The sequence below is a fragment of the Labrus mixtus genome, chromosome 1 (genome assembly GCF_963584025.1).
Source record: "Labrus mixtus chromosome 1, fLabMix1.1, whole genome shotgun sequence".
Taxonomy (NCBI): Eukaryota; Metazoa; Chordata; class Actinopteri; order Labriformes; family Labridae; genus Labrus; species Labrus mixtus.
The window spans coordinates 19,859,620-19,877,233 of record NC_083612.1 but is presented as its reverse complement, the minus strand read 5'-3'; the positions used below and the strand labels follow the sequence as shown (position 1 = coordinate 19,877,233).

Genomic DNA, 17,614 nt, shown 5'->3' with positions numbered 1-17,614 from the left:
GTCATCATATAGTTGTTATTTAAAAGAAAGGTCAGATTTTCCCCATCTGCTCTAGCTTTCTTTCACTTTCTCTTAGTTGTGATCTATGACAGTGATTAATTGCCTTCCAGCTCATTGAACTATCACACTGACACCTACAGGGAAGGGATGTTATATTTTAGTTGGAAGCAAACTGATCCAGATAAAAAAAAAAATTGGATTCACTGTCTTGCTGTAGGTGCCAAGCCTCATAAATAGTCTTTTTTGGATCTTTAGCTCTCACAGTTCCAGCAGAACGCCAATGTTTTTATAACTCTTGCAGCAATTTTATGCCCTCCATCCAAGCAGCTGCTGAAACAAGTGGCGATCCCATTAAAACAGTTTATCTCTTCTTAAAATGTGCGGTTTATAATAAAAGTCAATGAACAGAACAACTAGGTTAATAAATATGTTTTAGTTGATCTTAATCAGGCATAAATTATTACCTTTCCTCCAGCATCGTAAAACAGACAATCTCAGGTCTACATTTATATTATGTGATCTTCAGTGCTGTACCATAAGCATCTCGTTACACAGTCACACAGCAGCAGTCTAGAGCTTAGTGTCCTGGTCTCTTGACATGTGGGATTGAATCGTCCAGTCTGCGATAAGTGGATGACCCACTGTGACTCCACAGCCACAGCCAAACAATGATTAATTGGCCACCGTGTGGGTTGTTTTTAACCTGCTACTGTAAGCTGCCCACAGGTCATGTGATTGAACATAAGCAGTTAAGTTCACTAACTTTCCATCTCTTTTGTAGCAAGAAGCCAGTGCCCCTGAACTTACTAGAGAGCATCAATATGCGCAAATAACCAATTGTATTCAATTAATTGATAAGGAGTGAAAAACATCATTTATAGAAACACATAGCACTAAGTTGGGGTATTTGTGCAAAAAGCAATAATTGGAAATTGTTGACTTCTTTCAAGTGACTTGCAGTGATTAAAATAATTTTGTTGGCTGTCTTTAGAAAACTCACAGGTGCCCTCGTCTTTAGCAGCATTTGCAGGCTGCAGAGGCCACAGAGAGATATCTGCAAGGACAGCCATAAGGCTCAGCGTAAAATTATTTCCATTAGCACAATGGGCAGGGCTGAGGTGAAGAGGTGAATTTGGACCTATTAATCACAGAATGCTGCATCCTGAGAGTTGAGTGAAATTTAGTGTTTACACCATTTTGATATTGTCCTACAATTTTTGAGGTGCTTTTTCCATTTCATTTTATTATAAGATAAGATAAGATAAGATAAGATAATCCTTTATTTATCCCACAATGGGGACATTTACAGTGTTACAGCAGCAAAGAGCAAAGATTGCAAACAAAAAGTGAACACAACTTTATACTTTATACTTTCACCCTTACACAAGTTGTTAACCTATCTAGCATCTAATAACATGCCATAGGCAATAATAATACTACCAGGGACTAATTAAGCTTAACTTGTGCTGTTTGCTGTCTCAATCCAAATTAATATAAATGATAACCCTATTGTATGATAATAATATGATAATAAATAGCCTACTATTTGAATTACTTTTTTTTAAACTAGTGTTGAAGTGAAAAATAAACATCCATAACATGCAACTTCATGTAGGATATAAAAATACCACAGAATATGTATTCTCTCTAATGGAATAATAAAAGGACTAGGCTATATAGGCTAATGTCTATTTGTTTATTTGATACAGGTAACTACAACATGCACTCACTGTCAGACGGGCATGGCAGGAAACTGGTCTTATTACGTGTGTTTTCTGACCTGTCCTTCACTCTTTAAATTGCTTTAATTGATTCGATCAAAAATAACAGGTAACCGCCCACCTGCTCCGTCGTCATCTCGCCACGTACGATTCAGTGCACCACATCTTTACTAGTCCGTGTGACGCGAAGCTGAACCGACCAATGGGGTGAACGCTACCACGTACTCAACCTACAGTGCTGACTAGCGAGCTAGCTGCCGACACAACGCCAGCTGAGAGGAAACGACGGGAGGAGAGCGGATCAGATGAGATTCAGGAGTAATAATAAAGTAGGTTTACGACTTGACATGAGTCTATTGTTGTTTTGCCATTAAGTTTACACTCACGGATATGTAACTTTAGCTTCTGAAAGGTGGTTTAAGGTGGTTGTTTCCTCCATAGCCAGATCTATCATTGTGCTAAAGCTAAAACTATCAGCTTCCTCAGGATATTATTAGCTAGCCAATGATGTACAACACTTTGATTGTAGAGGGGAAGATGTCCACAAAACGAACACTGCACACCCGGGGTACCTTAGTTGTTTATTTCCCCACACTGTTACATGTTTTATTAGTACTTTACCAACAATAATCACTGTCCTAATGTGCAGATGTGTTGGGGTCGGGCTCTTGCCACCGGCTCGGTCCTGCTGCTGGTCCAGCTGCTGTGTTTGGAGGCAGTGCCCATCAGTATGGACAAGACTAAAGTCAAGGAGGTAGAGGGGAAAAAAGAAGAGCCCCCAGCTAGTGTGGTAAGAAGAGACACAATGTTGTATACGTACTTCTGCAGATTAAACTAAAAAATCAGAGAAATTGTTTTTGTCTTGTTCTCGTTTTGCAAAATTGTGCACCAGTTCCACATTTTGATCAGCACAGCTTCACAAATTTCTCTTCTCTGCTTGTATAGCATACTTTATTTCGGCGTACAAGAGGTCTTACTGTAGTATGCTTGTTAATATGAGACTGGCATTTCATTTAGGTTCTTCAATAATAATTCAGGAATGACTTCAGCTTTGACTCTATGGTAGCTGATGATGCCGTAGTGATGTAGTGATGTAGCTGTTAACAACTAATCAATAGGGCAGTAAACAAAAGAGCGTTGGGTAACGGCATCCTGACTAATTTACAGCAGGCCTGATGTCTACAATTAAACAGACAAAATGAGATGCTTCATTTACGATGGCACAAATCCATTTCATCATCAACAACAGCTCCAGATGTCGTAGTATTGTTTGTGCAGTCAGTCAGTCAGTCAATCAATTAATCAATTTTTATTTGTATAGCGTCAACTCATAACAAGTGTTATCTTGAGACACTTTACAAAAAGCAGGTAAAAGACCTTACTCATTGTTATGTTACAAAGAGCAATCAGTCAGCCAGTCAGTGGCTTTGGAAAGTGTCCATGTTAATATATATTACTAGTTTAGTAAGGCTGGTAGATTTTGTTCTGAAGTGAGAATGCATACAAATGCACCTTTTCTATTGGGGGATTAGTAGGTGGTCTTAAACTAGAACACATCTTCATCTAATCGTATTAAGCAGATGGCAGTAATGATGTTTATAGGCATTCATGACAAACCATCCATCTCTAACACCTGGTCAGAGGATCTGCTGTGTCAGCCAGCAGACACATATCCTATAGAAGCGAAATATAATGTATCTTTAACTTACACTGCATTTAGTATGCAAGTCCTCTCAAAGAATAGAGTTATATATTATGTTCTAAAGATGTGTAACGAAAGTGATAGTTTACTTGTTAAATTTGACAGGATACTGGACTCCACTACGACCGCTACCTCAGAGAAGTGATTGATTTTCTAGAGAAAGATCAGCACTTCAGAGAAAAGCTCCACAATACAGACATGGAGGACATCAAGGTATGCCACTTTTCTTTTGTTTGGTCTTTTTAGCAGGAAGTTTCTACCAGCACTGAGTAAACTATTAGTAAATCATTATCTTGAACTATTCTGTGGCTTTTACTTCAATGCTACAAAGAAAACAACTGTCAATACAGAGTAGATTGTCTCCTTATTTTAGTCCTTGTTTATTTTCCCCCTTAAGAACCACAGTGAAAACTGAAGTCATTTTAATGTATTACATGTACTGCTACAACCAACCAAGTCTTCTATGCATTAACTGCTTCATTGTTGATGTCAAATGCAGCAAGGCAAGCTGGCCAAAGAACTGGACTTTGTCAGCCATCATGTTCGAACAAAGCTGGATGAGTTGAAGAGGCAGGAGGTAAACCGACTCCGAACTCTGATTAAGGCCAAGCAAGATATCGAAGGAGGGAATGGTACGTTACCAAAAGATAAAACATGATTACACAATAAATAAAATGCAGTGTTAAATATCTATAAATGTTTTTTTTACGTCATCAATTACTCCCTGATTAGACATAGCTGTGGACCACCAGGCTCTGCTGAAACAGTTTGAGTACTTGAACCACATGAACCCACATACATTTGAAGTGGAAGACCTTGATCGGCTCATCAAATCGGTAAATGTCTTGGTTACTTTATAACCTAAATTAAGGACATATTTACACTGTTGTACTTTTTAACTGGGGAGCAAAATAAGGCAGGAAAAAGACACGTTACAGAAAGTGCAAAGAAGAGTGTTGTAGAGCAGAGAGTTCGTCACAGGAGAACACATAATGCTTTATTTGTAAGAAAGCACCGTACATAGAAACTAACAGTTGTAGGTGTAGACTTTGATGGCTTAAGGAGATGCATTCCCCTCTGCAGCTAAAGCTGTGTGACCTGCTTTTTCATTATCAGCAAAAAAAAGTATTTTTTGTGCATACACAATTTGACAAGCTTAGTCATGCTTATGTGCCTCATGTTGAAAGGCAGATTGTTTTTTTAGAGGTGTCTATTATTGTGCGTTGGTATTAGGCTCAGAGGTAAGGATGACATAGAAGATAGTATTATAATCAGAGGTGTTTTTAAAATCCTGCCCGGTTCTGTTTGTAAATGAAAAGGATAAAAACAACATCTCTTTCAAAACACTCATCATTAAAAATGTGTTTTGAACAAAAAAACATAAAGGTAACAGGATTGATCCAGTGCTGTATTGCATCAGAATGGACATGTAAACCTAAAAAAAAAGAGCTGACCCAGTGTATGTTTGTCCTACATCTCAAACAACCAATTGTTTCTGTCATTTTTTTTTTTTTTAAACCAAAAACAAGCTAGAAAAGGCTTGGAGCCCTTTTTGAAGATAGAGTCCTTACATTGATGCCAGAGTACATCTTATTCGTATTTATCTTTGTCCAAGCTATTGTATGCAGAGGTCGTACTACTACTGAGTTATCTGAGAACTGTATATTTAGCTTTTTAACACAGATGTCTGTATGTTTTATATTTAATTATATATGAACAGAGCACACATATGCAAGAAGAAAGCTTGAGCTGGATATACCAGATGTTGGAGCACTCTAAAAGCACATGATGCTAATCAGTGTGAGCAATGATAAACTGACGTTGCTTAATAATTATAGGGACAATGTCCACTTCAATAGATAGTATATCTCAAGAACTGTCTTCAAAAGTTGGTTTTGATACCAAAACAAAATGACAGAAGAAGCCTGGGTAGGGTGTACAACTTTACAAATGATCAGTCTTTGGTTGTTTTGCAGCATGCATGCAGTAGCCTATTACCAGATGGGCTAGCGGCAATAGTAAATTAATTGGTCTCCTTAGTATTAAGTATGATAATGAACCATGTTAACTATTGGTTTGAATCATGGTGTATCTCCAGCCCTTGAAAATATTTTTTTTCTCCTGCATTAAAGGCCACTAAAGATCTGGAGAACTACGACAAAGAGAGACACGATGAGTTCAAGAGGTATGAGATGATGAAAGAGCACGACAGGCGGGAGCACCTGAAAACACTCGATGAGAATGAAAGACAGAAAGAGGAGGAGCACTATGAGGAGTTGAAGAAGAAGCATGCTGACCATCCTAAAGTCAACCACCCGGTAAGCAGCTGCACAAACAGCTGTCATCATCACACTCTATACTTTGTTTTTTTAAAGGTTTATTTTTGGGCTTTTTATGCTTTTTTTTTAGAGATAGGGCATTGGGGAGAGAAAGAGGGGGTACTTACATGCAGGAAAAGAGCCACAGTTCGGATTCGAACCCAGGCCGCCTGCTTAGAGGACTTCAGCTTCCGTACATGGGGCGCCCCATCATCGTTCTTTCTTAATGTGTTTTGTTTCAGCCAGCAACTTTTTTGGGTTACACTTAATTTTGCATCTTTTGTCCAGATTATTGTATTTTGTATTTGTATATTATATTTTTTTTTTTACAAATTATGGGACCTTTCTATCAAATGATAGAGACAAGTTGTTATTCATCCAGCAATAATAAAAAAATGATTAAGCTTCATTTTTTCAGGGTAGCCAGAACCAACTGAAGGAGGTGTGGGAGGAAGCTGATGGCCTGGACCCTGAAGATTTTGACCCTAAGACCTTTTTCAACCTGCATGGTAAGACCTTTCCCACCTGGCGACCGTTGGGATAAGAAGGCATAATGCATTAATTATGTATTCTTTATGATGCAGATACCAATGGAGATGGCTTTTTTGATGAACAGGAACTGGAGGCATTATTCACCAAAGAGGTATAGTCTCCTCATCTGAAAGTGTAAAACGTTTCAGTGATCGGCCTTTTCACTGACGGTTTATCTTTGTGAATTTAGCTGGAAAAAATATATGACCCCACCAATGAAGAGGATGATATGGTGGAGATGGAGGAAGAGAGGCTACGAATGAGAGAGCATGTTATGAATGAGGTACAGTGAGTTACTATGCTTTGATATGCACACAAAATGAGCCTCCATATGTTGTGTGTTGTCTTGACTGTCAGTACATTATAAAATGGATTATATGCTTAGTCCTTTACTCTTTCTTTGTCATACTTAAGGTGGATTCTAACAAAGACAGGCTGGTCTCTTTAGATGAGTTCCTAGTTGCTACAAAGAAAAAAGAATTCCTGGAGCCAGATAGCTGGGAGGTAAGACAAACTATATTCATCACGTTTGTAATTTAAGAGTAAAGTTTAACTGATAAGATTTTGTGAAAATAATTTAATGAATGCCATCAAATCTGTTTGTGTTCAACAGACCCTGGAGCAGAATCAGGCTTACACAGACGAGGAGATGAGGGAGTTTGAGGAGCATCTTGCTCAGCAGGAACAGGACCTCCACATGAAGGCTGTTGACCTCCAGAAACAGAGAGATGAGCTGGAGAGACAACAGGACCAGCTTAATGCACAGAAAGTTGAGCTGCAACAGGTAGGAAGTGAACACTGCTTTTTGAAATATTTTACATGGCAACAAGATGTACTACAGAGGGTTTACTGTAACAGTGAATGTGGCAAATTGTCTTTCCTTCTTCTTTTAAAAAAAATGTTTTTATTGAAATCCAACATTACAGGCAGTTGATCATATGGAGCGGCTGAAATCACAGAAAGTAGAACCCCCTCCAGAGGTTCACGGTAAGTGAACATGTTGTTTCTTTTAAAAGTTTAGATTTTACTGGTAGACCTCTGAGAATTTAAAACTGCTTCTTTGTTACAGTTGAAGGCAACGCTCTCCCAGAAATACATGCATTTGATGACCAGTTACATCATGAACAACAACAAGCCCATCAACCTGAACATCCAGCTGCCCACGATACACCTCTGGAACATCATAAACCTCCAAATCAAATCCTAGCCCAGCAAGGTCTTCCTCAGACACACCAGGATCTGCCCCCGGGCCACCAGGAAGCAGCACAAGGCCGAAATAATGTACCATAACAGTGCTGTCTAAACTCCTCCAAGCAGCAGACTTGGAGCTGCAGCTCCACCTCAACAAGCAGAGGAGCAGTCCAGTATTAGGTCTCTTAACAAGCATGACTTGGGGGTTTGGAGGACTCTTTAAGATGGAGAGCAGCTCAAAAGGAATCCCCGTTGACTGATTCCAGTGTTTGATTTAAAAAAAAAAAAAAAAATGTAATCTTTGGATTACAGAACATAATAACAAAAGTTAAACAAAAAAACCAAGGACATACATTTTTGAACTGCACAAACTTTACATGAGCAATGGAAAAAAAGAATGTTTGGTAATACAGTAATACAAAAAGTATGTTTTTGTTGAGCTGTCTATACCTGCTGTTAAAAGTACAGAACCTCTGAAAATGACATGCAAGCTGCCTGTGTGAGGTCGTAAAGTGGAGTAAGGAGTAAAACATACGTTTCATTTTATCAATGTTCTTTTGAAAAGACGCACTATAGCAATTACAACCAGTAAAAACCACCAGTATAAAGCATTTTGATGCACTAACTGGAACCCTTTTTTAAAAGGTTCCTAGTTAGTGCATCATTTTTCAAATATGAGTTTGGATGCAGACAAAGTGTCATTTAAAAATTATCTACAAGGGTCCTGTGAGATTTCTGCAAAATTGTATTTCTGTCATATTCAGCTGCAACCAGAAACACCTCCATGAGTTCATGCCGCTCAAAGTTCTTATTCTCCAGTGAAGAATTCATTTAATAAAATTGTAATTTCTTTGATTATAAAGGATGTGTATTGATTTTCATATCCTGTCAGTTGTTTACTACAGGTTCTCAGCTGTAGAAAATGCGTGCTCTGCCTAAAAAGACATTGGGATCAGGACTACAGACATGGGCTGTATTTGGAGCAGCTGTTCTCCATGGACTTCAATGTTTCATTAAATAAAGGTTATACATTTTTAAAAATAGAGAAAGATAAGGAACACTCCTATCTCCAACATTTTGCCCTACTTCCTCACCACTGAAGTCCCTCAGATACTTGAAGAGGAGAGTTGGTTGTCTGAATGATGGATTTGCTTTGCAACATTAAAAAGTCAGATGGGTGTTTTGATTTTTCCATTTTGTTGTTCATGCACAAAAATGTGTGTGTGACATTTATTTATGAGTTGATCATTATTGATCATGATTTTGGATTTGTTTATAGAAACAGTTTTGATGTTTAGCAGCTAATTGTATTAATTACAGTGAAGGCTTTTATTCTGGAGTCGTTGCGTCAAGTGTTGAAGCAACTAATGGATTTGTTCAATGAGTTTGGTTCTTTTGAGGACTTGATCATAAAAAAGGGCAAATCTCTTAGTTGGTAAAAGCTAAACCAGATATTAAGTGTCTAACAGTCCAACACTTGTTCAGTATTCAGTTGTCATCTTTGTATTTAGTACCCGATATGTGTTACTTGATGCTTATTTTAAAATCTTAATCGCATGGCATATTTTCCACCTGAATGACCTTTTTTTGTGTAACTGCTATGCTTTTCAGGTTTCTTCATATGTTGTGGTTTCTTCAAGCTGGCAGACTATTCGCCTTGCTGAAGAAGGCGTCATTTGCATCCAGTGAAATAACATGTCTGCCTTATTGTGGATTTACTTTATAAAACATTTGATTTGTTTTCTGTGTGCCAAGTCGATCCTATGAGACAATACTGCATTATATTTTGCACAAAACCTATGGGTGGCGTTCTGCGGTCGCTTTGCTGCTGGAGAAAATACATTTGACAGACCTGTTCACCTCAGATCAAGACAATAAAGCAGTTTGACCTTTCAGTTTGTGTAAAAGATTGATTCCTTGATGAATGACATCAAACTCAACTGAAAAATATAAACCACTAGCACCTTATTTGTATAAATGTGCAGAATCAATTAGTAGTAGTTGATGTGATTTAACTTGAAATTCTTGTTAGTTCTTAAGAACTTAGTTATTTCATAGGTGTGAATGCAAGACTAAGTGGCTTACTTCACTTCATTACATTGTTGCATATACATTATGTAACAGTGAGGATAGTCTACTAGTTTTGAAAGGCTTCTTGAAACATTAACACACCAATCAGACATTTGAATGATACCAAATAATGAATCTTGAATACACCAAAGCAGGACACCATTATCATTAAACAGAAGGTAATAGAACACAGCTTTATTGAAACAGTCTAAACCAATAACATCAGCGTACAAAGAGGTGATGGCCAAAGAGATGACAGGGGTATAAAAACAAAAGAACATTTAATGCCTTTATGAAGAGGAAAAAGTGGCTGACAGCACAGGGCAGACGGAAAATTATTCTCATGGAATCAGATGGACAGTGGCAGGGTATTTTTTGCATTTATTTTGTACAAAAAATAAATTAATGAAATCTTTCAAGTTTACAGGAATATCTATGTTGTTTTATATCACACAGACTTGCTGATAACCCTACATGTGGTGATGTTCAGCATTTTGTGTTAAAACAATTAGAGGATCCAGACAGACTGAAGCAGGCTGACTCTGATAAGTAGGCCAGGATTTAAAAAAAAAAAAAAAGATTACCAATGAGAAACAAAATGTTGTTAAAAAAGTGACCTGGGGAGAACACATTCAAAAATCCTGAATGTTAAACGTGGCGCGACTTGATGGTCCTTCGGATCCTTTAGGATCGCATTGCTTGAGCATTTCCCCTGGACAAACCTCGAGGTCCTTGTGCAGCTCCACGCTTGTAGTTTTGCTGATATCCCTCCTTAAATAGCAATATTAGAGAAATGTGTTATCATCATTTAGTGAACAGGAATTTACAATAACTTGTTATCTTTCTCACTGAGAGAGAACTGATGATACATACTATGAGTTTACATCCTTAGATTGTATTTATACCAATGAGTAAAAGTACACTTACCCGTTGGTAGGTGTTATTGGAATAGTCTCGGGATGTGTTGAACTGGGTTTGACCATAACCACTGTTGGGAGCATTTGAGAAAGGAGGGCGATAGGCTTCATACCCCCCTGAAAAAACAGTACATTAGAATGATCAATAAAACAATATGATAATCACAAGAATCACAAGTATTGTGTCATTACAATGAATACGTATTTTTCTTTGTGAGACATAATTTAATGTCCGTACCTCTAAATCCATTGGAGGAGCCTCTGTATCCGTTCATCATGCCGCGGCTGTTCCTTTGACCCCCCCTGGGTGCTGCTCTGCTGTTGTAAAACGACTGTCCCGACTGTCCAAACCCTGCGCCTGGAGAGGACTCTTCATGGCCTCCTGCTAAGGGCAGGACCTGGTCTTGGGGCTGAAAGCCACCGACGACTACATAGAAGCATGCAAGAAAGATGCCTTAATAAGTCAGGTGCACCGTGCAGGTGAATGGCCAGATATGCAGTTTGACTTTAAAAATACACTTTCTGCTAGAAAGGCTGTAGTTTTATAGACTCATGATGCTCTGACTGATTTCTATTTCAACACTACTGTAACCAAAGGGGTATTTTGTTTTAAATCAAGTCAAACTGAGGAGCCCCTTCAAACATACACATTGTTTTTTTGTTGTTCATACTAAATGTTTCAATGTACACACAGGTTATGAATCTGCTTCAACTGTCGGATAAATGTAGAGATGATGCTCGACAACGTGTTTATGTGAACTGCATTGTTTAAAAACTAGTCATAGCTTCCTCTCACCTGACTGTAATGTCTCCTGTGGAATGTCCGGCTGTTCAACAGAACTCTCCGACTGGCTGCTAAAGCCGGGTCCATAGTTACCAGGGAACTGGCTGGGCTGCTTCAAGGGTTCTGCTTGGCCATCAGTGGCAGGAGGTACAGGTGCGTTCATGTTAAATACCTAAAGAGGGAAAGAAAGGTTTCTGTATTTCAGTCTGTACAAAAACAATATCACAGCCATTATTTCTGTGAAAATATCTAGATGGAAAGACATACTGTAGATTTGGGAAATAAGGGGTCATATCAAGCTGTTGCATGTTCGGATGGTGCACCAATAAATCAACCATTAACCAAATTAGTATGGAACCTGGCTTATTTCAACAGAATGTCACAACATATCCTCTGTCATAGCGTTTAATTGGACTCTGATGGAAAGCATACCGCTTGCACTGACTGGAAGGGTGCTGCGTTGACATTGATGCCTCCAGTATGAGAGGGTTTGGAGACAGGTGGGAAGGCAGAGGACAGGGGACATGGGGCTGGGGACTGCTCAGATGATAGAGACATCGAGGCCTGAGGAGGTAGGGAGGTAGGGAGGTAGGGAGGTAGGAGGGAATTCAGACAGCAAGGAAACAAGGGTTGGCGAGAGGTGAGTAGGAAAGAAGGTGAGGTTGCTTTTCATCACACTCAAATGCTTCAAATATCTAATGCACAGTCGACAACATTATGACTTTTTAGAGAGCATCACATTTATTCACCATGTACTAATATGGCCCACATAAGTAAAGGTAAAACCTGTTCTACTCTTGCTTTTCATTTAGTGCAACGCTCTTTCAGTCAAATCCAAGCAACCAAGTCTAAACAACCACTTCCTGAAGTACTTCTGCTCTCCTTACTTGGGAGGATTCCTGTGGTCCGGACACTGTACTTGTTTGAGGAAGTCTGGACTCTGAGAGGGCTATTAGGGAGAAAATAAGAAGGAAATAAACACCTTAGAAACAAATAATTTCCAACTTAACAATAACATTTCCTCATCTTATTATACTAATCACAATCTGCTATATTATCCATTAAGATTCAAGTTAAATTCACTGGCACTCACTTGGAGGACAGCCCATCTGCTGCATGTCAACGGTCTGCCCAGGCTTCATCGGCTGGGCAGACACAATAGCGGGGTCCAGAGCCTGGCCGTCAAACTCCAACACGGAGTCCTAGGAGAACCAAGTAAGAATAAATGTATAGCTAAAAACAAAGCGCCGGTGATTAACTTAAAAACTCCTCAAAGGCCATTGGTGCTAACTCATAAGAACACAATAAACATCCATGCTTGTAGGGAAGTTTTAAACCTTAAATAATAAAGATGGATTCAAATGACATTATTAATAAATATAATAAAAAGCCAAAGCTGCTGCTAATCTTTATAAGGGTGGTAAATACAGTAAAAAAAAAAAGCTTTTATTCCAGAGCTGCATACTGATATGGAATTATTATAAGTTATTTTATTTGAGTATGTTTTTTTTACATCTTGTATTTAATTTGCTAACTGAAGGGGGTCAAACTAATGTGTGATTGAATAGTTATAGATTAAATAGTAATATTAGCACTGAACTGGGCACTACGGTATACTGTATGCTGGACTTTTTTACCTGCATGAAGTTGTACGTCCCTTGCATCTGGGCCATGAGGTCCTGCACTACTTGCTTTCTAACCACTGGGTCACAGACCGGAGCTGCAGCGACATGGTTCACAGTAACAGTTGGTTCTGCAGCCACAGGTGAAGGTGCCTGGTGCTGGAGGGAGTTTACCATCTATTCAAAACAAGGATACATATTTAATACATTAAAGTTTGCACAAACTCGAGGGGGTGAAAATATGCATCGTGGCATTAAATACAGTTTTGCAGCATACCTGAGCCTCAGCTGTCCACTCCTCTACTTGGTCTTGGTTTGTACTGCTGTACGTGGTTTCTGGAATGAACTGTCTGTTTATGAACTAGAAGACGAGACAACGTATTAAAAATGTAATCCAACTAACAAAAAAAATCAGAAGACAACTTTCACTGAAGCCTTGTAATTGATCACAAATGTAAAGTATTATAAGATCTCACCTCTGTAGTTTCCACTTCAACTGGCTCCGTGAATTTTTCAGAGGCTGGTCCTTCTATAAAAAAAGACAAATTTAAGGATTTTGTCTGGATTAGAGAAATATCTTACAGATAGTATATCAGCGAATGAGTTGTTAGTTACCAGGTTCTGATGGCTGCATCTCAGACTTAGACTCAGCCACCACAGTCTGCTCCTCATTCTCCTCTTCCTTCACACACGTCCCATTCTGATGAGTTTGTGCTCTGTCAAAGTAAGCACTCAGCAGTACTTTGTCCAGAGTGTCCTTCAGTGACTTGTCTGGAACAAAAATAGCCCAACATGTCATATGGAGGAAACATGGCTTCGTACATGAATTTGTATTCTATGTTTGTGAAGTGGGAGATCTACAGCTGTGAAAATACATACATGTGGTCCCTGCAACAGCCTTGTCTCTACCCTCAAGCAGTTCCCACAAGTGCAGTGATGCCTCTTCATACTGGTCGGTCAACCTACAAGTTCAACAACAGGGTAAATATACAACTTGGTAGTTCGGTGTGTCAATAACCATACTCTCTACTTTATACTGTAACCACTGTGCAAAACTCACACACGAAAAAACATTTGTGGCACTGAAAATGAAAGGCACCCTGACACGAACCTAACATCATAGTTCCTGTCAGGTCCAACCAGTTTGTAAAACTCGTCAAGTGACGTGAGGTCAGCGTCAGTGAGCAGAGGGGACCCAGTGGCATCCGGCCGTTTGAGCTCCTGTCTGACACTATCATCTCCCAACTGGTCCAGTAAGAACTGAAGCTCCAAAACTGTCTTCAGTCGCCGTTGTTCCATCTCCTCCCGCTGTAGCTGTTCCCGTCTTGCAGTCTTCTTCACTGCCTTTTGAACCTGAACATACAAACACAGTCAGACAAGTTTTGATGTAAATAAGTCATAACTCTATTAAGGTTACATAGCCCCACAAGGCACAATAAAATCCTAGTGAATTCGAAAATTTAATGCGCATGGATGGTCCAAAGCAAAATAACTGATCAATGCAAATCACCCCGTGTTCTCTTGTTTTTTAAATGAACCCTATATTTCCGACTTTTTGAAACGGTCTGTATTTACTTATTCTTGTCATGTAATGTTGTTATGATATTTATCATCATGTCTCCCTCCTGGAGTTTGGTATCAGTTTCAACAGAACAAAGTAATAAAGTTTTCCTGTGGATCTTCTTCCAAAAAGACTGCAAACAGAGGGGTAATACAAAGTTTCCTGAGATTGTATTTAATAAACTCCATTGAGAGCCATATCATTCTGATTAAACCTTTCAAAATAAAATATGACAACATTAATCAGGACTGACCTCTTGGCCCAATGCAAGGAAGTTCTTCTGCAATTCTCGAGCAAAGTCAAGGTTGTACATGATCTCTTGGTACTTTGACAAAGCCTCCTTCAGGTAGGACATAAAAGAAATGTAGATTATTTTCATGAAACATGATGCAGTTACAAATGTAGATGCACTGTTTTGTCAAATCTCTGATAACACGGATTAGTGGTGAAATGGATCACACCTGACCAGTGATCCATCAAAATCAACCCCCCACGGTTCAGATCGCAACTGTGGTTCAACAGAAAATGTATTTACATGGTGTAAAGTAAATGTACACTCGTTAAATCCCTGTGCCGAATCTCAGAAAAAATCCACAATCTGAGCCAAACTGTGACATTTATGACCCATTGCACCACTAACACTGATAGGAATAAGATACATATATAAGAAATAAAAATGTTTATTGCATATATATTGCAGCAAACTGAACAAATTACTACACAAACTGACATTGTCTTACCAACTGATCTTGATTCAGACTTTCTCCATTGTTCTTCTTCGCCTGGTAGTCATCCAGTTTAGACTGAAAGTGTTAAAGGGAAACATCAACTTAGTTTAGATAAAATACAAAACAATGACATCATGGGAAGAAAAAATAATTACATCCTTCCATAAATGACAAAACAATAAACAGATGAAGGAGTTTTGAATATCACTGTGGTTTTAAATGATATAGTGATGCACTGGTTGTGAAACTACTATTACCATTGGTTCATGCCACATTATTTAAGGTTGGGCCAATTACTGTCAACAGTGCTGATACCGATGTTACATTGATTCATTAGTACAACCCTAATATGCAAAGGCTGATCTAGTCACTTCCATGTAACACATTGAGGTCATAAGAAGCCTAAACCAATGCTGTCTTCAAAATAAATCATTGACATACAGTACCTACTGTTTCCAAAGGTTTAAAATACTTTTGATCTTTTTCATTGTTGTCTCCAAAATTTGCAAAAGTCATATCCTATGCTACCGAAAAAGTCTTGTGGTATAAAAAAAAATCTTGGCTCCTACTTAGGGTTAAAAAAAAACATTTGTAAATATATAAAATTAGATCGTTACCTTCTTCTTTTCCATGTTGCGAACCTTCTTGTCCATCACAGCAAGAACCTGCTTCATGGTCTCACATTGACTTCCATTTCCCAGGTCTGGAGTGGCAGACTGGACAGCACTGTTGCCAACCGTTGCTGAAGGCATCTGTAGGGAGAAAATGAATGACGCATATTTAAAAGCTGTTAAATGAGGGATCTCCGCAACATTGTACAGACCGCCAACATATATTTTTTAAGTGGCCAGTGTTGCAGTGGCAAATGTAGAAAAATAGACTTCTACAACAATACATAACCCATTGAAAAAGCTTACCCTTCTTCCTTCAGGTACATTATAATGTCAACATTATATGTGGGCGATCAAGCTTTTTTCTGTTGCAGCTTTGGTCCGCCTCGGCTGTTATAAATGTGCTATATAAATAAAGTTGACTGGACTCAACAGACAGGGTATGAGATTATTTGTTAGAGATTAAAATATTAGTCCTGTGTCTGTGTTCATGTGCATGTAACTCAGATGGAAAGACTTGTGAAACATGAATAAAGTTTTCTTCATTCCTTCTTATTTAAAAATGGATTAACATGTCATTACTCTGCTGTCCTGTCGACTGCCACCTGACTACAGCCAAATGTGTAAATAAATGATGGTATTCTCTGAAAATATCGGTGGAGGGTTAAATCAGAGCTGGTGTTAATAATAATAATGGAGGTCGACCCAAACCCACAACCCAGACTGGGCCGGGGTGGGGGGGAGTGGGGGGGGAGACTGTGGTACCGTCGTGATCGTGCAAACCATCCCTTCCTTTGTTTTGAGCTTTGGAGCGGACAAAAGTGGTTCTTGGTGCCATCAAAATGACTTTCCTGTTTAATTGTTAACACATTCCTCGTTACAGATATTTACATGCAGGGCTAAATAGTGATTTTAACAGAGGAAGTTTACTCAAGTTAAAATGTCGGCCTTGTAGTCAAAGTTAAAAAAAAAAATACACCAGCTCAGCTCATTGACAGAAGTTACATGACTAGTCGAGTATCATCAGCCTGCACACTCACTTACATACTCATCTTTTTTAACTGGGTTAGACTTAAACTATTGCGAGGTAAATGTTTTCTTCAACATATTCAATCCGCGGTGAACACTCGTCCTAATCTCCTCGTCCTATTGTTAGCCGATAAGCTAACATGTTCGCTAATGTTATTAGACTAATATAAGCGGATGTCTCCTGCAAATATAACCAGAATGAAACGGTTGCTATGGATTCACGTTAAATAATCGCCATTGTTAAACGTTTATAACGGGGGGGAGAAAAAACACACAAAGAGCTTTTCGGGACGCAGCGACTCGAGTACCGACGAGCACAGACAAGAGGTTAACAACTATTTTGTTTTTTTTAATGGTTAGACACGAATCTCATACCTTTATACTCTTTGTCTTCAAAGAGATTTCCTTGTTAGCTGTATAAGAGCCGTGTGTATCTTTGTACTTTCAGTAGTAGTGTTTTCCTGGAGGATGCTCAGGCTCTCACCAGCCAATGGCTCACTAGCTGCTGCTGCTGCTGCTGCTGAGCTAAAGGTAGCGGCTACAAGGACCCATCTGATGACCTCACGATGCCTGACAGTAATGCATGTATATTACAATAAGTAGGCCTAGTTCGTGACCTGTCATCCTCGTGTTCTCTTAAGGTAACTGGGTAACTCAATTAAAGCTGCCACGATTTGTCAGTGTAGTGACAAATGGCCTAACTTTAAACTATTTTGTTAAATCATTACAAAAATATAGGCTATTCAGATGACTAAAACGAAAAGGGGAATACATTAGGCATAGATAATTCATCTTACAATAGGCTATGTTACATGTACATTTCCAGAAA

General features: G+C 38.8%; 2 protein-coding genes across 3 annotated transcripts; one reads left to right on the top strand and one right to left on the bottom strand.

Moving 5' to 3' along the window:
• Positions 1–1,934: 1,934 nt before the first annotated feature.
• On the top strand, positions 1,935–9,358 carry nucb2a (nucleobindin 2a). The gene is made up of 13 exons (XM_061037277.1): positions 1,935–2,050; positions 2,371–2,511; positions 3,529–3,636; positions 3,923–4,055; positions 4,156–4,259; positions 5,556–5,741; positions 6,160–6,250; positions 6,326–6,384; positions 6,463–6,555; positions 6,687–6,776; positions 6,886–7,056; positions 7,199–7,259; positions 7,342–9,358. The coding sequence occupies exons 1-13, from the start codon at positions 2,027–2,029 to the stop codon at positions 7,560–7,562; spliced, it is 1,482 nt and encodes a 493-aa protein (XP_060893260.1). The 5' UTR covers positions 1,935–2,026; the 3' UTR covers positions 7,563–9,358.
• Positions 9,359–9,713: 355 nt separating this feature from the next.
• On the bottom strand, positions 9,714–17,320 carry caprin1a (cell cycle associated protein 1a). Of its 2 annotated transcripts, XM_061037259.1 has the most exons (17): positions 17,161–17,320; positions 15,763–15,897; positions 15,158–15,220; positions 14,671–14,757; positions 13,968–14,209; positions 13,736–13,818; positions 13,472–13,627; positions 13,333–13,385; positions 13,134–13,217; positions 12,872–13,033; positions 12,328–12,436; positions 12,122–12,183; positions 11,667–11,798; positions 11,247–11,406; positions 10,689–10,877; positions 10,461–10,567; positions 9,714–10,304 (listed from the first exon to the last, which is right to left on the bottom strand). In XM_061037259.1, the coding sequence occupies exons 2-17, from the start codon at positions 15,895–15,897 to the stop codon at positions 10,218–10,220; spliced, it is 1,911 nt and encodes a 636-aa protein (XP_060893242.1). In that variant the 5' UTR covers positions 17,161–17,320; the 3' UTR covers positions 9,714–10,217. The 2 variants fall into 2 exon arrangements, with proteins under 2 accessions (XP_060893242.1, XP_060893252.1); XM_061037269.1 differs by lacking the exon at positions 11,667–11,798.
• Between the last annotated feature and the right edge of the window lie 294 nt (positions 17,321–17,614).